Raw genomic sequence first — 27,977 nt, forward strand, 5'->3', positions numbered from 1 at the left:
CAATATCCGGCTCTTCGTAAAAAATCAAAAGTTTGGATTGAATTCAGCTGGACTAGTTTAAACATGATTACATTTGAAAAAAAAAACAAGAAAAAATATAAAGAATGTATGAGGCACCAAATGGGGAGAGAGGGTACGTTAGATTGGATATGGATAATAAAACTTAAAGTATTTAAAGAATTTTTCTACAAAAAAAAAAAAAAAAAAAAAACAATATTCCACCAGGCACACTAACAATTGCAACTGTTCTTTGTGAACAAATGATAAAAAGACGAACGCTTAGAAAACAGGTAATGATTTCGGGGGGGGGGGGGGAGAGGTTAGGTAATCTTTTAGAAAAAAGGTGCCCTCCCCCCACAAAAAAAGGAGGATGAGTTTTGGTGTTCAATTTGTTTGAGGGGAGTCGTTTAATGACGGGGAACTTTGTGTTTTTATGTAAGGGGGGAGGGGGTGAAAATTAATTAAATTTTTTAGTTTATCAAATCAAACTAAATTTAATTTCCTTCAAAGTAGGCTAGTGGATCCCTCTAAGTGCATTCCTGTACCAGTTTGTTTTCCATTCTGATTAACTGGAATTGCGTAACTCGTGTGCTCAAATGTATGTCCAGTTCAATTTCACGCCGCGACTTTCTTTGTGAATTGGCTACCCGGATCGGTTGGCTTACCTTTATCCATTCAAACTGAAAAGTGTGTAGACCGCCTTTGTAAACTTACGGCCACTTACTTCATCTCCGTACCAAAAGAAAAAGTATCCAACCAAACAAATAGTAAATTCGAAAAGTTAACGAAGTGGTGAGAATGGGGTTGTTTGTCACTGCATGACATAATAGCCTAGAAAGATTCACGAGATTTTCATGTCACGTGATACTTTAGAATTGATACTGTTTCAAAGAATAACGGGTTTGTTGCTGGATTTAGACCTGTAAATCAACGTCCGGAATCGGAACAAAGAAAAAAGAAAACTAACAACTTTATACTACATCTACTAGATCACTTCATTTTTTGTTTCTGATGTAGAGCTGATGGTGATTGTTACCTCGGGCGCTAATTGCAGATAGCTGTTGCATAGGTATACACGGGCAATCTCGTTTGACCCACCAATTAACAACTGTTGCTCACATTGGCTGGAATAGGAATAGCTATTCTGAAGAAACCTATTTGAAATCAAAATAGCCCGTTAATCACGTACAACGTTTTAATCAGGGACAATCTTCATTATTTAACAATATAAAGCCCAGCAATCACTTGATTCGGGTCAACACTTAATAACCTTCATTGTTTTCAAGTAGCAATTAAAACGGTATAATCTAGAAGATAAAAATCCTGCGATACTTATCTCGCGCGTTTGTATTTAGCTCGCCCGATGTAGAAGAGGCGGACAAAGTCGTTGAGCGTGAAGAGATTATCTTTAATAGAGCGGCATCCAGCGGGAGAAATAACTGAAGATCTGTTAGAAATGATTAAAAAAATAATGCTCGAACGCAGATTTTCCTTTTTTTAAATGAAAAATAGCCACTGCCTGATGGCAGTTTTCTGTCTCCGTATATTTTTTTCCGTCTCGTTATTCGCACGACGTCCGTAACAATTCCGTTTGATCTCGCGCTTAGCCCAACGATTATAATATTTGATTATATACAGTCGCAAACACACTCACGCACAATAGACAAGACCCACCGACTTGCGCACACAACGAGGTGTACCGTATTTACGTCATAACTTTCAAAATGTCATGTCACATTAAATAACGGACCCCAGCGTTCACCATCCCCATTTTGACCAAAAAACAAAAAAATATAAGCGAAAAACTTAAAGTCTTCCTGAAAACCAGGACGTAGTAGGTAATCAAAATTGACGCAAAAAAATTCAAAAAAAAAATAATAAAACAAAACGAATTAAGAAATAATGTGAAGAATCATCCATAGAATTCTTCGGTCAACCGATTTTTGGCTCTTCTTTTTTCCTCGTAGTAATTGTCTTATTTATTTATTATTATTTTTTTTTTTTTGATTATCTTCTCCTATTTTCTTCCGGTTAAAATAATTAAAAAAAGGTTGTTCATGTTGCAGGTAACGAATCGCCATCCAGCGTCGATTGGATCCAGTCGAGAAACTCCGTGACTCGAGTGGATACTCCAGGCTGGTTGGGACGGGCGCACCCGACTCCCCAGGAAATGATACCGGCCAGCACCCAACGGCCGCGTTTGTAAACCATCATGGGACCACCGCTGTCACCCTGTTGGGTAAAAAAAAAAACAAAGAAACAATTACACGAAATGAATGAAGTCGTTTAGCACAAATTTAACATTGAACTGTCGGTTTTGCAAGGAAATCGCAGAAATGAGCGTGACGGGTTCTTGTACAAATGTTTAGTCGGGAATTTTTGTTTCCACTTGTTTAGCAATTTAAGCCACTCAGGCGATTATGGCGGATAATCGTGACAAGAACGAGAAAAAGAAGAACATTTCCACCAAATTAGACAACCGGTGTCCTTTGGTTTCCCTTTCAAGGTTGACGCAAAGTCATCAACTTTTATTCTTCTTTTGGGTTCTCTACATAATCGGCTGCGTGCTGTGCGGTGCAACGCCGACGACTTGACATTTAATTGATCGCTGATGTAATCCAAGACTAAAGAAAAGAAAAGAAAAACCCCAGAAATGCCACAAATTCCGGAGAAGAAGTCTTAAAAAGGTCGTGGAACTAGTGTAGATTAGTCGTCCTCAGGACAAGGTCGAGCCCGTAAATTTTCCACCTCCTCGTTCTCACGCACACATACACACACACAAACGCAATTGGCATATCAAGGTTAAGAGCTTTGTTGTGTTTAAACGAAAAGGAAATCCAAGCGGATGACGTCTCGCTTTAAACACGCGGGCTCACTTTGGCCGAGCGCAAAAAGACGGAACGAGCTGCTAATAACCAGGAAAAATAACCAATAAAATCTAAGTATTTTTTTTAATACTATTTTGTGTCGATGAAAATAGACTGGATGGAGAAGGTGAAGAGGATAGAAAAATATCGGGAAAAAATCTTCCGGCGTGGAATGAGATTTTTGTTTTAAGAAAACCCGGAAGGAAATCGACCGTTTCGCTATCACTAGTGCCTTTGTTTCTCTTTACAGTTGCTGGTTTGAAGTATTTCAGTTATAAATCAATGTGCAACAAAAATTAAATTAAAAAAAAGTGGGGAGGCGAAGAAAGTGAATTATTACTTCACACGAGTCTTTGAGTCCTTCCGGGTAGCCGGCGCAGATGGATTGGCGATCAATTTTCTTGTGGATCGACTGATAAATCTTTTGGCATTCCGTGTTGTTGATGATGGGCACGCCGACGTACTGCAACCGTGTCGAAATTGGACTTTCTGCGATAAAAAGACAAGAAGAAGTAGAGAAATGTGTTCCATCCCGGATGAGAAATAAAAATAAAAATTATAAAAATTTACTTTCGCCAAGTCTACCCCATCCAGAGACGAACGACTGGTCGCCATCGAATTCCATATCCTTGTCCGGCAGGCAGATGGGCAACGTACTCGATTGGTATGCAACGAGCGGAGTGAGCAGCTTCAACAGGGCAATATCGTTCGCCTGCGTGTGAATGTTGAACTGCGGGTGCTGGACGGGCTGGACCCGACTTTCGATCCACTTGTCTTCGACGCTGGCGAAATCGATGCCGCCCATGCGAACCAACAGGCTTTCCGGCTGAACACTGTGTCCACACAATAACACGTTTTGCTCGTTATTATTCCATCAACGGGGAGGGAGCGGGGCAATCAGAGATGTAAATGAGGCAATTTGCAATTCAAACGGGGGATCAGTTTATACTTGCTGAGACAATGAGCGGCGGTAATGACCCAGTCCTTGGACAATAGAGACGCTCCGCACTTGTGAAAGTATCCTCGCCTCGTCTTCTCTTGCAGCGTTACCTAATAAAACACAATTTGCATATGATTCCACTTGTAGCTCCTAAAGAAATATTTGATTCTTTTTACCTGCCACGGCCACTGGCCGAGTCGAGCGTTTTCTCCCGAAACGATTTTCGGCCACCGGTAGACGGGCTTCCCGCAAACTGAAATTTAAAAATCAAAAAAACCAAAAAAATGAAATGATGAGAATTGAGTCGGCCAACGCCATCTTTTGGTCGGTGAAATAAATTCGTTCAAACCTGCACCTGCGAGTCGCTGGAGGTCGGGTGCCGGAGCCAATGAGGGCAACAGGGTGAAAGTGACATTTCTCTCATCCTTAATAGCCACAGGTAAGCTGCTGGAGCTGGTGGGCGTTGTCGTTGTCGTGGTGGTGGGCGACGACGGAACACTCGTCGACGATGTTCTTGTCGTCGATAGTGCGGTCGGCTTAGCGGTCGTGGTGGTGGTGCTGGTGGATGATGTCGGCGGGATCGATGTCGTCGGTTGGTCGACAACCTCCTCCTCTTCGAGCCAGCTCTCCTGGATTGGCACCACCCCAGGGGTTTGGCTCTCCACCACGGCGTTGGCGTAGATGACGGTGACATTGGGTTTGGTCGATCCTATTCCTGTCCACGTCGTCGTCCATGTCCCGCTAGAGGAAAGAGGACTCATCTCCGTTACGGCGGCTGTCAACGACAAAACGAAAAACACGAGACGACATGAGAATTGCATTTCTGTCATTGCCAGCACGCCGGGGCATTAATAAAAGGTAACATGATAGCCGGGCAAACTAACAGCTGGAAGTGCTGCTGGAAGTCGTTGTTGTTGTTGTTGTTGTCGGGACAGAAGTAGTGGTAGTAGAAGGAGAAGAAGAAGAAGGAGTTTTAAGTGTCGTTGTTGTTGTAGTTGTCGTTGCGGTTGTTACAGTCGTCATTACAGTGGAGGACGGAGTGGTCGTCGGCGGAATGGAGCTGGACGTCGTGGTGGCGTTCACGGCCGCCGGCCCGATCGAACCAGGACTAACTACAACGGGTGAGACTGTCGAGCTGCTGGCGGCATTACCGTGACTGCTGCTGCTGCTGCTGCTAATGGACGGGGCGTGAAAGGTTGAGTAGGGAAATTTAGACAAAGTAATAGGCTGTGGCTTGAGGGCGTAGATGTCGGCCAGCAGGTCGGGCCAATAGCTCAAATCCAGCGGATCGAAAGGTGGCCGACCCGCTTCCGGGCCGTCGATATCGTTGCTCTCCAAAACGCCTATCGGCACCCGGGGGAGATTATCGGCTGTCAGCGGCAGCGGCTCCTTGGCTGGTGACGACGAGGCAGCTGATGGCGGGCGAATAATCAGCGGAGGATCGGTGGTCGAAGAAGAGTACGTCGGCAGGGTACAGCACGATCCGAAATAGAACCCTTTGGTGCAGATACCCACGTGACGGCCTCTAGCGCGGAAACAATCCTAAATAGAAATCAAATCAAAAGAGAAGAAAAAGGCCAAATCAGAGAACTGGCACCACTGGCGTTTGAATCGAAGCGCGCGCAATTGTTTTTCCCCTTTTTTTTGTTTTTCCCGCCGAGGTACGGAAAGGAGTCAGGAAGGAAATGGGCGGATGTCAAAAGAAAAGGAAAAAAGAAAAAACTTGGTGTTGACAGAACGGTTGGAAGTTGCGGGACACGCAAGCGCGTTTTTCTTTGACGTGTCGGCCATAGATTGATGTCAAGTTGTAAACGAACAACGGGGCGAAACTAATTACCATGGCAAACATGCACCGACCCTCTTCTCCGCTGGTGACATTCACGCAAGTCTCGAACGGCCCTGCCCGTCCTGCACACACACAAAGAAAAAAGAAAACATTAATAAATCAAATAAGGTAAAACACGGAAAATTCACTTTGCTGGTACCAAGTCGAGTCTCATATCGGACAAGAAAAAACAAATGAGGTTCCAGGCTCAGACATGTTCCAGCCGGAGGTGATGTGTGCAAGAGTCGGTTAGAAAATGATAATAATAAAAAAAGGAAAAGAAATGGAAGAAAAACGGAGACGTACCGGAGGCGTAGGGCATAACATTGACTTGTGACCGTGCTGATATGACCATCGGCTGACTGATGATCGAGGCTATTAATAAGAGGCTGATGAGGCCGCCAGCAGCCGGTCCGTCCAGATGAGTCGAATAGCGGAAGTAATCCATTTGATAAAAGAAAAACAAAAAACTAATCGGTCCACGTTTTTTTTGTTTGTTTTTTTAATAACCGGGTGTGACGGGGGATATAATATCCAGCAGCAGACGAATTTCAACGTCAGGTGAACGTTGTGGCACACAAAAGTTGTTGTTGGCTCCCACCGGAAGAAAAAGTTAAACCGACTGGCCACTGGATGTGGTTGGTACAGGTCTAAAAACCGTCAAGAAACGCGCACTGACGAGCGAAAGGCACAAAACAAACGCGGCCAATTTGCACAGGGTTCAGATATCAAAAGGCCCATAAAGGGGATAGACTGCGGGGGACGATTGTTTGGGAATAGGAACTTTTTTACCAGCGCCCGCACTGGCCGGAATTCCCGAGTCGACTAAACATGATGAGATAAAAAGAGGAGAGAGAAAGAGGCAAGGAGCAGCAGCTCTGTGAAATGAATCTAAGCGCAAAGTGAGTTGGTTCTTTCTCTCGGCCACTCTACACTGAGACTAACGCCATCACTCTGGTAGAGAGAAAGAGAGAGAGAAAAGAAAATGGGAGAAAAGAAGGAAAGAAAACAAAATGAAAACAGGTCCGCAGCAGCAGCAGCAGCTCTGCTGTGTGTGTGTGCTAACGAGGTCAACGCTTTCTCCCATCAAACTCTCTCTCTCACTGGGTCGAAGAAAACGGCTCTAGACGTTCGTATTGTATTGAAGTAACAACAACCAGCCCCGTGAAATGAGGCCAACGTTCCTCTTTTCTCTCTCTCTCCTTTTCTCTCCTTCTTCTTCTTCTTATTCTTCTCTCATCTCCCTCGTCTTCGACTCGCCCCCGTCACTTGTGACTATAACCCCCCTCTCACTCCATTTGTTGCACAGCTTTGCTTTCTCTTCTTCTTCTTTCTCAACTCTCGACGCATGTATGTATGCAACAACTTTTTATCGGAGGCCATCAAGTTCGTTAGAGTTTGACTCGAGGAAAGAAACAACCTCAAACCCCTTCGAATTTTCTTAAATTCAGAAATGAAGCAACCAATTTACCTGGTGACGTTCACCCACCGTATACGATTAGAAGCGGAGGGCGGAAAAATAAATTGAGGTAATTCATTCAAGCGAGTGTGTGTGTGTGTGTACAGGTGTTGTGCGTACTATATATGGGCTAGCAAAGTGGAATATTATTTTTATTTCGGATGGAAAGAAAAGTAGAGATAACCAAGAAAAATGGTAACATAATAATAATCCAACTGGGTAAGGTGGAGGGGAGTAGCGTGAATCGGGGGCTCGTTAGTCCGAGGTGAGACGGAAATTCTGCTCTCATTCGCGCAGGGACACGCACCATTCGAGTCGGCGCCCAATAAAAAGATATACAACATCATCATCAACATAACAAAAAAAAAAAAAAAAAAAAAGAAAAACCCCAAAAAACCCTATTTTTTAAATTTAAGTTTTTAAAAAGAACCACCTTATAATACAGACGCGAACCACTTTTGAAAAAAAATAATTCGCGGGTGGCAGAAGTTTGTCGGTCCACCTCAAACAGACGGGGAAAAAAGTCTGAAAAAGACGCACACACAAAAAAGTTGCGAGCGTGATATTGCTATATAGTGCCCGATAACACGAGCGAGAGAGGTCCGTCGTGACGCCGTAATCAGGTCAGACACCTTGACGGGCGGGAAGATAGAACATGTAAATCAGCTCACGCATCTGCGACGAGGGTCTATTTATTCGTCAATATCACATCATATACTACAGCTGCTGCTGCTGCTGCTGCTGCATAGTAATTGTATGATATGCGAATACGCGTTAGATAGTTTTAAAAGACTTGCAGCTTAGTATGTATAAACATTCAAACATTGGGAATCCCATTTCCAATGGGATAAACATTGAAAGACGGTGGCAGAGCGGATGGGCGGCCATTTCTTCATTCCACACAGGGCGGGAAATTCGACTTGGCGCCTGTGTCCTGTCACTGTCATCGCGTATAGACGCAAGAGGAGGACCAAGTTAAGGATTGATTCCAGCTCTGGGCATTATACATTAGAACGGACATTATATAACTGTCTTGAAGCAATACAGCTCAGAGCTCAGCGATCCGCTCACTTTGGGTGACATTCCAAGTTGCAGTGCGGTTTCTATCGATCTGCTGTATAATGGCCCATATAGCATGTGTCTGTGTATACTGACTGGCTGGGAATGGCTGAGCTTTTGGCCTTCCCGTCAACAGCAGTTTGAAAAAAAGAAACAACAAAAAAACTTGGCGTACAGCGCGGAAGGAAGAGACGGAATAATAGAACTGTATGTGGCGACTCTATTTATACGCCATGTAGACTTTGCTTGTTTGATCAACACGTTTCCTTTTTATTCCCACCCACCCACCTACCACCCCGCACACACTGTAAATCAACGGCTTTGGCAAGGATCGATCCGCCGGTCGTCCACCGCCAGTTCAGCAAGGTGGGAGAGAGAAAACAACTATTCCGTCTTTTTTCTCTAGATTTCCGACTTCCCAGAAATCGGCCGTGTGTGTTCCATGTCTTTCTTCCATACTACTATACCTCCGCCACCCAGGGTTGACCCAGCAACAAGAAGTTGGCGATTTCGTTTGTTCTCTGCCGTTGTCGGAATTGTTGATCAGCAAACTCAACTCTATGTGTATAGATATAGCAGTTCTAACTGGATTGTTTTGTTTCACGATATAAATGCTAATAGTATATAGCTAGACTAGAAGGCTGTCAACAGTCGATCGATGCTGTCAGGCTGTAAATGCATGTAGACTATACTTGACGGTAAATAGACTTTTTTTTTTTGGGGAGGGGGGGGGCCAACCAAAGAGTTTCTTCGGAGAGAACAAGTCGGCGTCATGGACTTTGAGCACTTCTTCGCCGAACTGTGTACATACTAGTAGACCGGTGTGCTGCGCAATATGGAGGAATTCTTTCGTTCAGTTATTTTGTTCTTTCCGTTCCATTTTCATTCTAGTCGGTTGGAAAGTTAAATCCGCAATGACAACATCGACTTTTCCGATGATTCTTTTTCTTTTTCGACAGTCAAATTTCGCCATGTGTTACGCTTTACATTGACCCTCAAAGTGGCAATTTCATTTTGAATGTCAGAAAAAAGGGAAAACGGTGGGCGCCAAAAACATTACTAATATTTGGAAATCAAATATGGAAATCAGTGAACCGGATCTTGAATACTTTATGATACTTTCTCCTTGTGTGTGCGGCTTATATAGACATGTTACGGCTGCTGCTGTCACTCTCTGACGTCTTTTCCGGCCTGCAGACGCCAGCCCGGAAAACGCTCAAGCTTTATAGACGGGCCACAAACGCGGGGAAATCAAATGTGAGAAGCATACGTACAGTAACATGTCAAATGGAAACGGAATAATTCAAAGAAGAAGAAGAAAAACCTCTCCGAAAAAAGTCAAACGTAGACTATGTATACTATATAAAGGAGAGAGAGACACGAAGAAAATAAGCGACGGTTAAGCCTAATGGTCTTTCCACCCACCAAAAGTTTTCAATTAGTTAGTGCCGCGCGCGACTCTCATGTCTTCAAAGGTATAGACTACAAGAAAAGCCAGCAGCAGTCCCTGCTATGTATAGTTTTCTCTCTCCTGTGTTGTACTATATACTACCCGTTGGTTTTTTAATGCCCCTGCGTTTGCCCTGTTTGTGCGTACATATTGCGCCACGTGAAACAGCCCAGGTCACGCAAAGAGTCTAAGAAATTAGATTTCGCCAAGGAACCTCTCTATACATATATGCTGCTGCTGCTGCTGCAATACATAAAGTATATAATGACGTACAACGGTCCTCTTACGTGTTAAAGAGACCGGAACCGAAGCGGGTATGCGCAAAAGGATATCTCTCCACAGATATAGAGAGAGCGCTGGAACGACAGTGGAGAAGAACTAATTTCTGATGTTTTCTTTCTTTTTTCTTCATCTTTTTTTTTCGACAGGAAAATACGTACATGTTATTACGTCTTGACTACACGGGAGGAGGTCAATAAGCCGCAGAAGAATTTCGAAATCAGAAGAAAACCAAAAAATGCTGGCCTTTTGTTCAGACGGCTAAGAGAGAATGTTTCCGTCACGTTTTCCAGCGTTTGATGGGATTGTTATTAAGACGCAATCCGTGAATAGCATCGCGACTATATAGACCGCCGTCAACTGTAAAGGCTGTGCTGGATGCTGACGAGATCTGACGGGGATTTTTGTTTTTCTTTCAATTTTGATTCCTCAACGGAGCGGAGGGATTTTTCTCTTCTTTTAGTATAAAAATCTGCTGATGTGGAACATCGGAAAAAAATAAAACCGGATGCTGGATTTATAGATCATCAGGGGGGAGCTTCAATATTGCATCATTCACTTCCACGGGTTTCCGCTCGAACGGAGAACCAATATATCAAAGATGGGAGTTTTCTTGTAATAGGGAAATGTGCAGGATGAGGGAGGAGGTTCGGCCCTGCCCACCCTCGATGGCGAAGGAGGCTTCCTCCTTTGCAACCTGCCCGGCCCCAATACATCACTTTCTTCTTTCTCTTGTCAACTCGACAAGTCAAAGCAACAGGATTTGTCAGCCTATAGTCGAGTAGCTCTTGGCATCGCTTTTTTCCCTTAGATGCTTGCCCTATACCTTCTTATTCCGTACGGTCAGTTTATTGCCTCCGGGAGCTCCAAAGGTAATTTCCTTCTTTCTTTTAGATATATTTTTTGATTCCTTTTTTATTATTTTATTTTTTTTTATTTTTTCGACATTTATTTTTTTATTTCGCTATTATTTCGGGATTTCTATTCGTTGGGACTCTCACGGATACATCCGCACTCACAGCTCACGTGAGGATAATGATGCTGGTCTCAACTCCAAGACCCTGCTGCCGGCTAATAAGACCGGACTCTTCTCGCCCAGGCACAACGTATCTAACCTCTTATGTCAATTCTTACGGATGACTGGGGTTCGCATGGCTGGCGCCGTCTCTGCTGGCGCTGACTGGAGCTCAATTGACTTTGTTAGAAATATGAATGCTGCCCAACTGCGCTATACGCCCCCCCTCCATCCAACACATATAAGATCAGAGAAAATCAAAATCAAATAGAAAATGGGAATTGATTCATTACAAAAATTAAAGAAAATAAGAATCTCGTCTTTGTTGGACATTTTCTTTTTTCTTCCGGCCGGATCGGTTGTAATTAACCTCAATGATCCCAGCACAAATCGAACACCGGCAACCCAACCTCAAAGATAAAAACTTATGTTAAATGACCGCGTGTGTGTTTCCCAAAGATGATGGATCGATCACGATGAAGATGACGGAATGAGTGTTGCGTCGCTGCTTCCCTTGTAACCATTTTTCTACAGGGGGGAAGGAGGAGAGATCAACCCAGTGGATTACAATGAGCAATCACGCGGGTTGGCGAATGGTGGAGATGGGGCGGAATAGCGGAAAGATGTGGACCCATCGACCGCAGAGGCTGGATGTATATCATCTATACATGTCTTGTATCGAGCGGCAACTAATCAAGATCGATGGCGCTACACGCCCGTGTGATGATGAGCTGATGAATCTCGGCTTTTATTTCATTTCCCCCGAAAATTCAATTATAAATACCATCAAATTCAACCCGCCCAGCAGCAGCGCCTTACACGTACTATCCCTTAAACATAATTTCCCACGTGATTTCCAACGAAAAACAAAAAAGCTGGAATCCAAAGCAGAAATCTTGTTTCCCTCGTTGAATAATTAAGAGTTTATCATCATCTCCAGGGTCTCTCTCTCTCAAGGTGTAAAAGTCTCTTCATCCTACACCACCACGGAATGAAATCCCACCCACCTATCCGCGGCACAGGGCGTTGCCCATCAAAGCTCTACGACTCTTGTTGGATATAAAATACGTGTGCATATCCGCTCTCTATATATTCGGTGAGCGGGTCTTTTCTCCCCTCAAAAAATCTGAATCTACACTTTCCAAAAGTAAAGCGGTGTAACAATCAAGTCACGCACAAGTGGCCGGGCGATGTGGCTATAAGCTCTACAGAGAAAATTCAAATTTCAGGATAATGGATTGCCAGGCTTAGTGTACAGTAAGGCCCCCCCCCCCCTTGTAAAAAAAAAAAGAGGTGAAGGATGGAATATTGTATACATCACATGTATAAAATATCTAATAATAATAACATTGCATAGCATATGCTAGCTATAGCTTGGGCTCTTGTGTGTGTGCTGCTAACTCACGAATTGCATTTCTTTATGCGTGTGGGAGAGCTCCGGCAAGTGCGGAACTCTGCTTTCTGTATCGTGACCAAGTTTTGTGGGTTTTTTTTTGTTGCTTCTGTTGGTGAATTGACGTTCGGTCAGACGGTCACGACAGAGTCGTTCTCCTATCGTGACATTTTCGTGAATACCCATCAAATCAACGGAAGTTTTTTTTCTTTTCTTCTTTTCACCCCCCACCAGGGCGACGACACACAGTGTCGCAGCATTGCAGATGCCATCTGCACCGGCAGAAGGCGCTCGATTAACTTTAAGTCTCGCCATTATTATACCATCAACAGGATCGCCACCGAATGGTGACTATCGTGTGTGATGAAACTGAATGAAAAGGGAAAGAGAGTTGGACGGCTGGATGTTTCCCACTGCGATCAATAGCACACCCAACGAAACGTGCTGAACTATATTACATCTATAGCAGCTTTAGCGCATATATATATTGTATTAGATATATATTATATAGTATATCTACCCGAATAACTGTTATTTCCTTTAGAGGCGAAGAGGGAAGGAGAGCTCGAGAAATAAGTAATCAAAATAAATCAGTCTGAAATTGACGGATATAGAGAAGGTGAAACACTTTACGGCACACGGCGCAATCGATCGCTTTTAATGGGAGGGTTGGGGGGCCCTAAAAATTCACGAGACCTGCGCCTTTTTACTCGTTGGGAGCGGAAGAGAAAAAAGAAAAAATTAGAAGAAGGAAAAGAAACACTTCCTATGTGTCTAATGGGTAAAATGCCTCTACACGGGGTGGCCAAAAGTGTACATATATGTACAGGAGAGGGGGGTGTGGTGGTGGGTGATGTGTGTCGCCCATCTCGGCGCAGAAACGTCCGGATCTCTCTTCAGTATGTTACCGACGCTCGTGACGAACGGTTATATAGATCCCATCTCCTCCTACTCCTTTTGCCAAAGTGCTCGCAGTGACTTGTAAATCGGAATAAAAGGCCATCCCACATCTGCTGTTTGACTGGTACAAACTGAAGTCGAATTTTTTTTTTAAATTTTGGTTATCGGCGAGAGAAAATGGACGAGCGGCCTGGCCTGCTCGTTTGTCAGCCCAATTCGCCGATCGGGCGACATCGGGAAATGCCGGACAATCGCCTACATTGTGCGTCTGATTAGGCCCTCCACCCACCTCTCCCTTGCACAGTTGTGTGTGTCTATATCTAATCCGAAAGGACGGCGTGTTATTGTGCGTAAAAGCCTATAATCTGATTAGACCCAAAGTGTCCATCGCGAAACTTGTGTGTGTGTGTCAACGACGGTCGTCGTCTCTGCAGACGGTAAGTCATTTTACACTCGAACCGCTACATACAAAGTAGACACGACAGGAAGGAAATGAGAATGCTTTTTGGATGGGATCCCATCCGCGCTAGCAGCATCGTGCCACACATGATATCGAGTGGAAAGGAATCGTGACGCCCACTATGCTGCTGCTGCTGGCCAGCGCACGGTGCTTTATGGCTTTTCCATGTCGACTTTGTTGGCTATTTACTCTTTCCTCTTCTTCTTGACCGTGTGGGGAATTGCTGCAAGAGACGACGCTATAAATAAATATCTATCGTCGTGGGCATATTTTCTTTTTATTTGATATCGTTTCGTTTCTTTTTTACTTGTTTGATGTGTCTAGAAATTCGTCGTGATAAAAAGCCGAAAGGAAAAAGGTCAAAGCCTAATATTCGCAGCCGCTATTGGGCAGACTCCCAATCTTTATACCTTTAACGTTCCAAACCGGACAGCGATGGCCATTCTGCGAAATATATTACAGTCATTCACTGCCGGACTCGTGTATTGTCAGCTGCTGGTTGTCTTCTGCTGCCTATACGTCCATCACGCCAAGACGGGCTGCGCCCTGGCCTACGAAACGGACAGTATTAAAGACGGTAAGCCCGAGCCGCAAATATTTCAATTAACTTTGGGTGCCCCAGTCTTCTTCTTCTCTTCTTCTACTTTTCTCTCTTCTCCTTTTGAAAACGCATTACGTCTTGCTTAAGTAATATAGCGCTGCAAGCGACGCAGGGCTTAGATACAACTGTCCAATTAAGATTCTACAAACTTTTCCATTTTTGAAATTCCCGCTTCTTTTTTTTTCCTTTTTTTCTTTTTCGTTCAGATTTTAATCACCCCCCTTATATGGATATGGGAAAACGGTTTATCCATCACAAATCGTTATGACTTTGTTCGCTTCCTTTAATCGTTAATTCAAAACTGTCAAAACGATTCGGACGAAAACGCGATCGATCGCCGAAAGTCGAGGTAATTGGAAACCGCCTGTAGGGTTTTTTTCTTTACGTCTTGGCTTTGAAATAATTTTCAAAGAGGATCGCATTATTAATCCGGCTTTTGTAATAATCTAACGGGTTTCGTTTTTTTGTTCGTCGCTCTTTCTCTTCTGCAACCGAAAACGGCACGTTCGCCAAAACCCAATTTCTCTTTTATCTAAAATGGAGCGTGTGCGATTCATTATTTAGACGAGAGCATCATCTTCCGTCTTTGCCCAGCATGCATGTATTCACGCCCGGCTGGACAAGAATAATAATATACCTTTAGCTGCTGCTCTACATCCGTCCACAGGTGCTCGACATTTTCCAACGGCCAGCAGCAGCAGCAAGAGATTTGAGTTTGAGCTTTCCACACGACTGTTTCCTCTCCAAAGATTGATTTCGATTTGATTCCTTTTTTGATTGCGACTCGGAAACATGTCCGATGTTGGGGCCGTTATACAGTATAGGGCGTGCATTAAGGAATTGGATGGGATTGCCAATAATAGAAAGTCTATATCCCCCCTGCTGCTGCTCTCGAAAACAGAAATCAATCTCCAGTAACAAATTTTTCCTCGACACTCTCTCTCTCTCTCTCTATAGACATGAAGCTTGATGGATTTTTGTCGGACGTAGGCTACATACGTGTCACCGGAGATATACTCGCGAAAGATGTATCAAGAAGCAAAAGTGCATTGGCTTTTTCATACTATATAATATCGCTGGGTAAAACGAAACGATCAAAAGCTGAAGGACCGCGGGACGAGGAGCGAGCGATTATATATACCAAAATGATTGACATATATCTATACACAAGAGCGAGCTATATATATAGACTGTCTGATTTGTCGGGGATTAAAAGTTGGACTTTCACTCGGCAAGTTACGCGCTCTCTATTCAATCAACGCAGAGAGGAAATTGCGTACGACAAAATGTCGTTGCTGGGCTGGTGGCCCATCTTTGTATTGCAGCACCGATCATCTTCGCGAGGTTCATTCGCCCCCGTCTATATTAAAGATAGACGAGAGCGTATCTAAACAGATCGGAAAATAGATATGTTGACCTCGTTTCACCCACACGACTTCGTCGTGGCTCATTCCTTTAGTTTCCATTTTCAATCGATGGGACGACAGCAACAACAACAACAACAACATGACACGCAATGTCGAAAACGAAACAATGTTGCGATTGAGCGACGGAATATATATCAGGAACCTATTACACATCGGTCGTGTTGTTTCCGTTTGAAACACGGGCAGGTATAGCACTCAATGACACGATTGCCATTTGCAATGGAAAATATTGAACCGTACACGCATAATAACGCAGCCCGTGTTATTATTCTGTTGTCCCTTTCGGTTGCCAGAAAAAGAGAAAAAGAAAGAAACTTTTGATTCCAAAAGTTGTTGTTGTTGCCTGGCCAAGCGCACGACAATAAATCGCGGGACAGTAACGAATCGCCCGACTCCCGCTCGCGGTACTGAGCTAAACGCAACAAAGTGGAATAATGGGGGGTGGGTACTGGGGGGTGGGGGGAACGCACGCAGGAAAATGAAGACGCGCTCATTCGTCACTGTGACGAGACTTTCGCCCCAGACAGACAAAGAAACTCAATCAATTCTTATTTTCTTTTCCTTCAAATAGTTGAAATTCCAACGCACGAAATTCTCCGGCGCGATATCAGACGACGTAATCTCCGTGTAGTCCCCGTATTCTTTTGTCAGCGCATTTATAAGAACCTCCCGCTAGACGCCAACGCCCTATTTTCACAGTTGATTGAAAATGGCGAAAGAAAATCTAAAAGAGATCAAAAGGGAGACGATGGAAATGATATACATGTCGAGACTGGCCGGCCAGTGAGCCTTTCAAAAACAAATGTCCAGTGTCGATCAAGCTGTGTACGAAACTCGCGCGTGACTTGTGAAACAATTTAAAAAGAAACAAAAAACAGACACATTCAAAGTCATTGATGTCCCAGCTGCCGCTCCCGTCTGCTCCCATCGGGAGATGGACATTTCAGCAGGGAGAGAAAGAGAGAGAAGAGCGACGATATTTGATATGATGTTGAAGAATCTACCGTGACGACAAAGAAGAAGTTCGCGATCCAAATGTCTTTCAACAACGCGCCTGGACAGCAGCTCAGACGTGAGAAAATCAAGTCTCTATTCTCTTCCACCCAAAAAATAAATATAAATATGTCCTCTTCCTCTGCTAGCTCCCCACTTTATTATACTTTTCTCTCTCTTCTCTCTCTGGCTGCCGGCCTTTTTGGATGTGTATAGATGACGTCAGAAAATGTTGGGACTGAGCCATCTCTTTTCGGATTACTCTCCGAAAATGGTTGAGCGGGGGAAAGGAATAAAAGATATATAAGAGCAGCAGGAGAACAATCTAGGAGAAGACTTTTTTCGTGTGGTGGTGGTGGTGGGGGGGGGGGGGGGTGCGAGAGAGTTTTCGAAAATGGATGACCGTGTCCGCCCGACTTTTTGCGACGTGACACGCACATGCCCTATAGCTTTCCTTTTATTACGTTTTCTCTCCCTCTCTATAGGCAGTCTCGCTCCTTTTTTTGATCGTTTTATTTCCAGGAGGAGTTTTTTTATTTTTATTTTTTTTCGATCGGGCGATACACTCCACAACAGCAGTCGCTTAGAAAGAGCGGCAGACGACAAAATAATACAAAGAAAAGAAGAAGGGAATTTTATAGAAAGAGCGAGCGACATCGAAATGATCGCAGAATGGAGAGGGGAGGAAGGTCCCGCAGCCAGCACAATCAAAGGATCGATTCAATAACGGGCCACACATTTTTTCCAACCGAAGAAAAGGGGGATGAGCCAAGTAGTTTAGCGCGATCAAAACCGTATACGCGATTTCAAATCGAATCAGTGGGGAAAATAAAAAAGATCGTCGCTCCTCCCACCGACCGACACAAAAAATGATCAAGGCGAATCGCAATCAACGCGTCCCGCTCAGCAATCGATGCGCCATCCAACCGTCAGGGAAAATCGCATTCTTTTAGATATTTCCTGTTATAGATTCTCTTCTTTTTCTTCTTCTTCTTCTTTTGTTTTTCCAATATTTTTTGGCTGACTCTCGAGTTTTTATTTCTTCCTTTCCCCCCCCTTTTTGTGGTCTATTCTTCTTTCTGGATCCTTGATTACATCACAAACTCGTTTGAAACATCGCCGACAATCACGCTTGAATATAATGCTTGAATAAGTCTGTAGCTCTCTCCCTGGGCGCTAATCGATCAAACGCGTTCAATGAGACGCTGACGTCATTACGTGTGTCTACTACGGGCCGTTAGACACCAATCATCCCGAAATATCGGGTGTCGGCTCTCGGCTGTGCTATAGGTATAAAAAAAAAAGAGCGTGAAACGGAAGCTGTTTGTTATAGAGTTGCCGGTAAAGAAAATAATGAAGCAACGCACGTGGAGAAAAAAGTCGGTCAGGGGGGAAAAAAAAAGTAAAAAAATGAAGGATCCCAGTTGAGAGGAAGAAGAAACAGACACTCAGGAGCCACAGTCACAGGACTCTTCTCTCTTTCCCATCTCCCGGAGCTCTTATATCATTTTAGCGCTGTGTTGTTCCAGGCGTAGGCAACGAAGAGCTCCTGGGTTCGGTTCTTTGGTCGATCGATAAAGCTTGGAGCGCCAGACGGAATTACATAAAGCACACCACCAGCCAAGAAAAAAGGGGCTTTTTTTTCTCTTATATTCATTTCTTTATTTTCGCACACACACACACACACATCTATCCGGATGTGTTACATAATAAAACACTCTTTACATAAACTGGGGAGCTAGTATATATGTTTTTACTTGATGCCGGTATATTATGAGATATCCTATAGAGGAGAAGTTGACGTATGGTGACTGCGGATGTCTGAGCGGATAATAAACGGCTTTAATAATGCTGGTTGCCTCCTACTCTTGGATACAAATTTATTATATATTGTTGGAGTCGAGTGTTTCCGGGTCAAGAGAGCAGCAGAGCGAGGCAACTTTCAATCCTTTCCCCCCCACAATAACCAGATTTACGGTGCAGCGCGCGACAGTCTAAACTACCGGAAGTCGAGGGAGGGGCTTAAGTGGCTTTATATCCATTAACCGCAGTTTTGATCTTCATGTGGGCATTGGAAAGTCATAAATAACCAAAGTAATCGGAAACGATTTGTTAAAAAGTAGACTTGTATGATTTGATGGCGAAACGAGGAGGTGCCGGTAGATCCCTTTTGGTAAAAAAATTGTCATTGCTTCAAGTGTTTAAAGTTCAAATATTTTCGAATGTGGAGGTTTTCTAACCACAGAAAAAGTTGTGAGGCACAAAAAACAAAAACAAGCCTGATCTGCAGTCGTTCGACAAATGAGATTAAACCTTGCTGAGAAAAAAACAAAAACGACAAGAGAAAACAGTTTTCCAGTCAACCGCCTAGCTCAGGAATAAACATACTCCGTGACTACGAAACAATTTATAATCAACGCCACCAAAAGTTATCAACAAAGGAAGAATAGGGATCAATGTTGTCCTACCTTTGTGCCAGGGAAATACAGCCAGGCATCTACGTCAGTTGCTCCATCCATCCGCTGAAGAGTTGAATTCCACCAGACGGCATAGGGTAAAAAGGGTGTCCTCGTGAATACACCCACATTCACATGGGCGTACACGTGGACATTTCAAGAAGGAGAGATCCGTCAGATCAGTAACTCGATTGACATCGGTAGTTTTACCAATAGAATGGGATGCTGTGTATCTAAATGAAAAAAGAAAAATAGGTTACGAAAAAAAATTCACAGAAACAACAAGTCAGGAAAAGTGGAAAACGAGACACTGGGTAAACCCTAGTTGTTAAAAATGGGAGAATTAAAGGTTTACATGTAATATACTGCATTGATGCAGCATGCAGGTAATGCAGCATTAAAATATCTAGTAGGTCACAGGTCAATTACCTAATAAGCGATGATCCTGAGATTGTTGCTGCACCTGCACAAGAAAAACTCGCATATTGTGTGGTAATGATGGCTGGCTCAGGCCTCAAATCTGCAAAAAAGAAAAAGGTTGGATGTGTTACATAGTACATAAAAACTGCCAAAAAGAAAAAGTTTACATAGCACAAAGAAACTGCCATACATCGACAGGGCAATCACGTGGTTAATGTTCATGAACTAACATTTCAAAAATTTGGAACAGGTTTAACTCTTCTATAGCTACCAGAATAATTCTATCTGTATTCTTAGTTTTATTTATTTACCCACTAAACAGCATGGAGTAGCCTATGACGGTTATCAAACACGAATAAATATCTATAACAATATAAATCTTGATCTTTGTCTCTGACTTTCTCGCGCTTTCTCGAAATTACTTAACGAAAGCAGTAAGCAGACGATAGCCTACTTGTCCAATTTTCTTCAAATTAGCATGATTAGTTGATTACTATAATCGATAATACGATATCGATAGAAATAAGAAATTATAGAAAATCAAATCCCCCCTCGAAATTCACACCGATCAAAAACGATAAGGTAATAAGTTGAGGGAATAAGTTTAGTTGAAATCTTCTAATAACATTTCTGATTGGTATTTAATTCCTCAGTAAAACTCCTTGGTAACCCCCCCCCCCAAAAAAAAGAAATCGATTCGCAAAAAATCGACCCCTTCCCTAAATTTTCGACAGAGCTTCCACACTGTTTTTCCATTAAACCAGGTCGTTGGGCTTAGTTTTTTCTAACTTTTTTACCCGATCATTTTTTATTGAATATTTTAATTGTTTTTGACAAATTCCATTTTTAAAAACTTTTGCCAATTTTCGACTCATTTTCGTAATCTGGCAATTGCAAAACCTGGCCAACCTGGCCAAGCCTGGCATTGCAGACCACAATTTAGCCAACGACACATGACTCAAACAATTGAAACTTGAAACGTCTCTTGTTTATTTTATTTTTCAGAGTGTGATAACATACTACGATACTAGAAATCGTAGATAAAACTTAGAAGATCAAAGTTTGTGCACTCTACAATGGACATTCTACTATTTTTGCAAGTATGTTTTGTCTTATTAATTTTTAAAACCCGAGTGTGAGTTATTTTGACGTGTGGAAACTGGAAAGCTGTTTTCTGAAGAACCAGGTTTATTCAAAACATTGAGACTAGGAATTAGAGTTTAAAAAAAATCAAGCTGAATAATAAACTAAATATCTAGTTTATTTTCTTGTTTTAGAACTTTTATTTCATTTCATTACATTTTTCAGAAAACCAAATGATTGTATTCAGTTTTATTTATTTTTTAAACTCAATTTCCAACTGCGGACTGAGAGTCCAGACGGAAAATGAAAGAACTTTTGCCCACCACTTCATGGAACCTTTGCACACAAGTGAAATACTTTAGCCAAATTATGTGACGTGAGACCAAGACCCAGTTGAACCTTGTTTATTTTTTGTGTGTGTGTATCTTTTCCTGACCAACGACACTTGAAGCCACGTTTGAACCGTCTAGACATCCCTAGTCAATAAGAGCATATCTCTATACGTACTACACTCCATTTTTGACGGAATCGTGGGTATTGGGCTATTGATAAATGGGATCTACGTATGCACGGGGCGAATATGTGAAGCTCACTCACCCCTCCAGCGAGTGTAAACGAAAAGATACTTACTGACGGGGCGGGTTTCTCTCTCTTACTCGATGTTGGAGCCTTACTTAGTTATCTAATTACCGGCACATTCGAAGCGTTGCTAATGTCGGAGGCGGCCAGCAGCAGCAGCGCTGGCGTCTCTTCCAAGTGATCTAGCTCTCTATGTAGTAGCACATAAACCATCTCCCAAGAGATGACGAAACTCTGCTGCTGCCGCAATACGCAATAAGCACCGAGCTGGGTCTTCTTCTTCTTTTTCTCTCTGTGAGCGACGGGAATCTTTTAGACACACGGGAATGTCTACATACAAACCGAGACGAAAGAGAAACCGAGAATGAAAAATTAAACAAGAAAAATCAGGGCACGTGTCAGGGATTAAAAAACTGTTGGGGGCCACCAGCGATCTTCTCTACACATATACACATCTAAACCTAGAAATGCAAAGAGGAAACAATGTCTTGATTAAAATCCCGACCGTCGCATCACAGGAACGAAAGATCAAATCGTCTTCTTCAAAGGAAACGCTGTGATGAATGGATTGATTCCGAGATCCGTACAATAATAACTAATAACACAACACCGAAAAGAAGAAGGAGGGAAAGGCCAAAGGTAGTAGTGCACGTATATATAGGCGATGGAACGAACAACACAATGAAACCAAACTGTCAAAAGTTTGATCCAAGCTCTTGCAGGTGAGAGACTGGGAGAGCTCGGGGAAATTTCTTGAGTGAAAATTGATCACAACGACGCGGGCGGAAAGTGCGTAGAGTCACAGGGTGTGACGGTCGACAAAGTTTTGGCCAGCTCTAAAACGGAATACATCCATGTCATCCTACATCTATCTATTGCTATTTACAGGGAATTCAATGGAATGAAATCCATTTACTGGTGGTGGTGGGGCTGCGACGTCCAACTTGCTACTCTGTGAGCCCTGGTGCACACAGGGTCCACTACACACTGGCGCTTATACCTATCTATAATGTAAGGGCTTACATCCACCTGGGAGTACGTGGATAGCTGATGATGAAACTATAGACCGGCGTCAGTTGGATAGAACGGAGACAAAAGTTGGGAGAAACAAATTTTTAAAAAGCCCACGTCTCTTGTCTTTTGCTTTTGTGAATGTTGAATTTCCGGGCGGAAGCCAAAGTTGAGAGACTTTGATCGAGAAACGACTTATATGTATAACTATGCATAAACAATCAATCGAACCAATCTGTATCTCTATTTCTTGACGGAAATGGAAGAATTCGCTTCGGTGGAAAATCTGAAATTCTAATAACTAGCCAATGTTTTATTCAAAATTTCTTCTAATTATTCCGACAGTTGCCGGGAGAGAGAGCCAACAGCATTCGGCCGAGGGCAAATGTTGGCAGAAGGACGTCCTCAATCTGGATGCCGAGTGGACGAGCGTGCGGGTGAATAACGGCCAGCAGCATCAGCATCAGCAGCACCACCAGCATCACCATCGCCGCCATCAATATCTACCCGAGCTGGAACCTATGCGGACCGAGATGAGACCGCCGTACGGAATCCAGTCACCCAATCATCACGTCACCGTCCGGATGACGATTCCGCACGGGGGTGTGGCTCACCTGCCCTGCCCGGTGCGACAACTTGGCAACAAAACGGCAAGTTAATCATTCGACAATTAATTGATCAACCGACGGATTGATGGCGACTCTTATTTCTATAAGTTTTCAAAGGGGGAAGAAAAGAGCTCAGGGGAGAGTCCTGATGACAGTTGGGAGTTGTTGGGAGTTGTGGGGGTTTCTTTTCGTGTCACGCTGACAAATCGCCCGCGCTTTGGGCTTCCATGTCCGGGAAAAGGGATCGAAGCGCCAGCAGCTCGTAGACAAAGAGCCTCATCAACGAGGGCCCATGTCATCCGTTTAGTTGGAAACAGTTGTGATGAGTACATGAGGGAATTCTCCAAAACTTATTGCCGAACGCGTCGCCCCCTTGTCCCTTTCCTCTCCTGTCTCGCGGGCAATAACTCGGCGCCGCTGACTGTTCGTTTCTCAGTTCCTTTTAGATAAAGAAAAAGCAGGAAGAAACTTATACGACTCTCATCCATATTTTGACATCCGTGTTTTTGTCTTGTTGTTTGGCAACTCCGTTTCCTGATGCAACTTTTCTATTTGTTTGTTTTGTTTTCTTCCTGCTCTGCCGCCGTGACTATGGCGTCGATTTGTGCGACACGCCAATTACGTAATCCCGAATTCTCGCTCGTTGAACCCTCCTCCTCCTCCCAGACGGCACGTGCTCGAGTGCATATCCTCTTTCTCCTCTCTCGTCGTCCTCGGGAGTCTAAACCGCGAATTTACACGATGGTGTTTTCTCTTTGACATTTTATTATCGTCTCTCTCTCTTGTTAGCTTATATTTCTTTTTACCCCCCCCCCCCCCCTCTTTGCCGAACGACTATTGTGTGTGTACACTGTCTGGGCGTCTGCCATCTATAGTATAGCGCTATATAGACGTATATATAGTACGTGTGTGCCTGTGTGGGTGGTTGCACTCACACAAAAGAGATATCGTTAAGGACTCGCACCTTGTACATGTGCAGACACTCTGATGGTCGTCGGTGCCGTAACATTAGATCATCCGTGACTGCAGGCAGTTATAGATAGACGGGATAGATGGGGGCCGTAAATTTGCTCATCTAGTATGGGCTGCTGCTGCTGCCGGGGGGTCTTTGTGTTGTGTATACCCTAGCAACGCGTCATCTAATAGACACAGTACTAAACACACCTGGGAAAACGATGCAAGCGTCCAATAGAATAAAAGCTATGGAAAATTCACGTTAATCCAATTGATTCCGGATCCTTATTTTCTTTTTTTTATTCCGCCGACCGGAAATTCGCAGGTTTCTTGGGTCAAGTACTCGGAAGACAGTGTCCAATTGCTGACGGTGGGCAACGGGACATATTCCAACGACAATCGGTTGGCAATCGCGTGGCGCTACCCCGGCAACTGGACACTGCAGATCTCATCCGTCGAGCTCCAGGACACCGGCTGTTACCAGTGTCAAGTAGATCTATTGCATATTGATTTCTTCTTTTTCTTCTCTTTTTTTAAGCTAATACTATATTACGCAATGATTATTCAATTGAACAACACATCCTTCCGGCCCCGCTCTTAGGTCAACACGCATCCGCCCATCGGTCTTTTCGTCTATCTGCACATCCGAGGTGAGTGAATGGAAATCATTTGAACCTAAAAGATGAGCGGCCTCGTTTGTTTTTTGGTGTCACAGCAGTTGGGCGGCAATCCAAACTATGGCCGGTTATTGATTCCTATACACACGATTGTTGCAAACGTCTTTCGCTCCCGCGTGAGTGCTGGCGGCCAGAGACCATCAGTGCCCAGTTTGAGAGAGTTGTTTTCGCTCTATTTATCTTGACATCCGTTTTTCGGGTCTCTACCTTAGATACATACATATAGACTTAGTGGCTCTCCACCACCGTAATTCCGGTCGCATAAGAAACTTGATGCTGCCGGTCCCACCCACAGTTTCTCAGAGTCACGACAAAGTTCCGCCGCCAGCGCCACCGGAATAAAAAAGGAAAAAATTCTCCCTGTACGCCACTCGGGCACGGCTTTGGCGTCTATATAACAGCCGTACACTCCAGACTGCTGCTGCTGTGACTCTCCTCTCGCCCCGAAAACTTTGCAGCACAACTTTTCGTCTTGTGTGGTAGTCAAGGACCACCAATGGCGCTCCTCGTGAATTGGGTCTAGGCAGATTACACACACAACTGATGTCTCCCTCTAGAAACAGGCCGAGACGCATCGCTTTTGTTTACACACTCTCTATGATAGACAGCGGATGTCATATTTGCTTTCCTCGTTCACTATAACTCGCCGCGGTGGCTGGCGGAAACATGTGCGAACGTTGCGTGAGTGTTATTGCATGGTGCTAGTCAAATTCGCCATTCTTCTTCCCCTTCGTCATCCTCTTACGTTTCGACTGCCAGTCTCGTCCTTTCGCCTCTTTTTATGTTTTTTAAAACACAAATAAGTTTGTCGTTCGACTATACCCAGGGTTGAAGAGCCTGTGTGTCTTGGATTGCTTGGCTGCTGAAGATATTATGTAGTGGTAGAATATCCCTGCGGAGGAAAGGCGAGTGTACATAAGAGCCCCGAGTCTATATATGGGATAGATCACAAAAGGGCTGGATCTAACACGGTTGGCTCTTGGCTGGAAGGCGGAAGAGCTTCGCCACAAAACCAGAGAGCCCTTAAATCCTCCTCCTACCACCCATCTCACATAATACATGTGTACGGCGCAGATACACAGCTGTATGCTCTAGAGTGAGAGAGCCACCCCCTCTTCCCAAAACCCGGCGGTTTCCCTGGAAATGCGGGAATTGAGTGCAGACGATCTTATGAATACTCAAACAACATGAAAAACTAATAACGATGCAGCTTCATTCGAAATAAAAGGCGGCAGCATCGCCCAGCTAAAAAAATGAAAACGAAAATTTTAATAGCTCAGCAGCTACTGAGACTTCAAAGAAGCTTTCAAAATAGAACGTACGTACAGACGTGATCTATCCAATGATTCAACTATCGAATTATTACGTTTTTTATTTCTTCTTATTTTTTAATTTCGTTTACAATCAAAGAGTAGACAGACAGACAGACAGAGATGCTGGTAACTTTGCTTATATTCTCATTCAACTTGATATTATTTTATAAGTAGCGCACTAGTGAGGGGGCAGCGCTCATTGGCGATTATTTATGGATTTCGCTTGTTATTATCCAGCTCGACCTTGGGGGGGAGGTCAGCGAAGAGCCGGAATCGAGTAATAGGATTATCCCCTCTTGTTACGTATTCGAACTGCGGGTCTATTGAAAGAGCATTGGAGATGCCAGCGAGAGCTATCGGGATATAAGGATCGTAGACACGCTGATTGCTCTAAGCCCCCCAGCAGCAGCAGCTATATACATGTATAGAGATCGGAGTCGAGTGCCGAGTCCCTCACCAGAGTCCCAAAAGAGATCTGCAATGCACTATGGCATACCATATACTGCGTATGTACGCGGGTTTGAATATGAATTTCTTTTTTCTCTCTGGCGGGACAAAATTCAAATCAAAATGCAATTGAAAGGAATTCCAAGGAGCCCTCTCTCTCTCAATGCTGCTGACCTATATATCTAGTCAGTTGAACTCTGCGCCATCCAAGTGTAACCTTTGCATGAAATCCTCCCCCTCCAAAAAAAATATCCAACGACGAAATGGAAAGTTTCCCATTTTGATTTATTTTTTCGATTACACCAACACTTTTCCGCCTGTGTTTGACATCGCCATCCGAATGTCTCGAAAAAGTCAAAGAAAAAAAAATGGAAGCTTATTAGACACAGTCGGGTGTAGTGTATAGCCTTCGCAACTTAAATGGCGTCGTGCTGATATTGATTAAATTATACCTTGCGGATGTGTGTGTGTGAAGAAGCCAGCGGCGTCAATAAATTCTAAAGGATATTTTGCAGCTATAATACGTGAAAATGGGTTGACAGCCCTGGCTCATCCTATAGAAAGATGTTGAAATGCTGATCCGGCAGAGTGCATTCCATCCATCATATTTCTCTGATATTGTGTGTTGTCATAAAAATTGCGCGGACCCCCTTTTTTCTTTTGCTTTGGGGCTGGTATTATTATGTATAGCTGGCGGCTAATATGTTTTCCGTGTACTATCTGCAGGTCCGGCCGTGGCGATTGTCGACGAAAGAAACGTGTCCGTGCGGGAAGCCGTTTTCAAAAGCGGAGCTCTGGTGCGGCTGGTCTGTCAGGTCCGTCAGGCCGACAGGGACAATTTTTCACTTCACTGGAAAGTCGGCCAGGCTATTCTCAATCACGATACACTGAGAGGCGGTGTCAGGTATACATAATCATTGCCATAGACTTGCACTTTTATAATATTTTCCTCTGCTGGGTCGTGCGATGTTGATTCAATTTCACCTTTTTTTCGCCCCCCCGTTTTGATGATGAATCGACGCAACTTGACGCAGCGTCAAGACGGAACGAAAAGGTCGGGACGCCGTCAGCTGGCTCCTCATGGCCCGGGCGAGTTCACGCGATTCGGGAATCTACACCTGTTCAGTAGACAACCGATCCGAGGCCGTCGTTTCCGTTCACGTCATACAAGGTGAGAAATAATAATAAGAATAGTCAAAATTCAAACCTTATTTATTAGACCTTTAATCAAAAAATGTGATACGGTTTCAAAAGAATCATTTCGTACCAATTGAAATTCAATTCCTTTTTTTCCTGCCGTGTTTGACGATCAGGTGAACAACAGGCGGCCGTTCAAGAGCTGACGGGAGTGGCAGTCCGGCACTGCAGCATTTGGATCCTTCTCTTGGTGATTGGTCATGCGATACTCTATTGAAAAGAATCGTTTCATCCATCTCAATTGCTTTTGCGTTCTTATTTGAGTTCCCCTCGGTTATTCCACTCTATATTATATCGTACTACCTATTTTATGTACATACAAAAAGGCGATAAAAATTCTATAGTCCTCGTCGTATATAACAAAACAGAAAATAAATTAAACGAGAAAAAAAGAAAAGAAAAGAAATTCTGTTTTGCCCCCCATATCTCTTCCCTCATTGTGTACTACTTTAACGGTTCTGTCTGCGACGCTATGCCGTCCTTGTCCCGTCGTAAATCCATGGGTCTGGCGTGTGGTCATATTGAACCAATAAAAAAACGATAAAACTTTTGATTTTGCCAGCG

The 27,977-nt window shown here is 43.7% G+C and overlaps 2 protein-coding genes and 1 long non-coding RNA gene across 6 annotated transcripts; 1 reads left to right on the forward strand and 2 right to left on the reverse strand.

Annotated features, from left to right (window-relative positions):
- Positions 1–53: 53 nt before the first annotated feature.
- LOC124195744 (transmembrane protease serine 9-like) lies at positions 54–6,592 on the reverse strand. Of its 4 annotated transcripts, none has more exons than XM_046590306.1 (9): positions 5,939–6,592; positions 5,645–5,715; positions 4,692–5,349; positions 4,157–4,582; positions 3,984–4,060; positions 3,817–3,917; positions 3,438–3,700; positions 3,208–3,356; positions 54–2,232 (listed from the first exon to the last, which is right to left on the reverse strand). In XM_046590306.1, the coding sequence occupies exons 1-9, from the start codon at positions 6,078–6,080 to the stop codon at positions 2,056–2,058; spliced, it is 2,064 nt and encodes a 687-aa protein (XP_046446262.1). In that variant the 5' UTR covers positions 6,081–6,592; the 3' UTR covers positions 54–2,055. The 4 variants fall into 4 exon arrangements, with proteins under 4 accessions (XP_046446262.1, XP_046446263.1, XP_046446264.1 ...); XM_046590307.1 differs by having other exon boundaries at positions 4,163–4,582; positions 5,939–6,591; XM_046590308.1 differs by having other exon boundaries at positions 4,959–5,349; positions 5,939–6,589.
- Positions 6,593–13,144: 6,552 nt separating this feature from the next.
- LOC124195745 (zwei Ig domain protein zig-8-like) lies at positions 13,145–27,964 on the forward strand. The gene is made up of 8 exons (XM_046590311.1): positions 13,145–13,624; positions 13,972–14,224; positions 22,563–22,867; positions 24,105–24,269; positions 24,381–24,429; positions 26,943–27,120; positions 27,251–27,387; positions 27,530–27,964. Exons 2-8 carry the CDS (start codon positions 14,083–14,085, stop codon positions 27,628–27,630), a joined length of 1,077 nt encoding a protein of 358 aa, XP_046446267.1. The 5' UTR covers positions 13,145–13,624; positions 13,972–14,082; the 3' UTR covers positions 27,631–27,964.
- On the reverse strand, positions 17,027–19,970 carry LOC124195746. Its single transcript, XR_006875385.1, has 3 exons — positions 19,856–19,970; positions 19,554–19,644; positions 17,027–19,357 (listed from the first exon to the last, which is right to left on the reverse strand). It is a non-coding gene; the product is annotated as an uncharacterized LOC124195746 (long non-coding RNA).
- Positions 27,965–27,977: the final 13 nt, after the last annotated feature.

The sequence above is a fragment of the Daphnia pulex genome, chromosome 6 (assembly GCF_021134715.1).
Source record: "Daphnia pulex isolate KAP4 chromosome 6, ASM2113471v1".
NCBI classification, from domain to species: Eukaryota; Metazoa; Arthropoda; class Branchiopoda; order Diplostraca; family Daphniidae; genus Daphnia; species Daphnia pulex.

Bases quoted from the DNA above. Each gene is read 5' to 3' on its own strand.
- LOC124195744 (XM_046590306.1), bottom strand. From the start codon at position 6,080: ATGGATTACTTCCGCTATTCGACTCATCTGGACGGACCGGCTGCTGGC. The intron at 5,350-5,644 runs GTAATTAGTTTC...ATTTCTATTTAG, and splicing joins GTCGGTGCATGTTTGCCATG to GATTGTTTCCGCGCTAGAGG. The intron at 3,701-3,816 runs GTATAAACTGAT...GTGTGGACACAG, and splicing joins GCCGCTCATTGTCTCAGCAA to TGTTCAGCCGGAAAGCCTGT.
- LOC124195745 (XM_046590311.1), top strand. From the start codon at position 14,083: ATGGCCATTCTGCGAAATATATTACAGTCATTCACTGCCGGACTCGTG. The intron at 22,868-24,104 runs GCAAGTTAATCA...GGAAATTCGCAG, and splicing joins GACAACTTGGCAACAAAACG to GTTTCTTGGGTCAAGTACTC. The intron at 24,430-26,942 runs GTGAGTGAATGG...TACTATCTGCAG, and splicing joins CGTCTATCTGCACATCCGAG to GTCCGGCCGTGGCGATTGTC.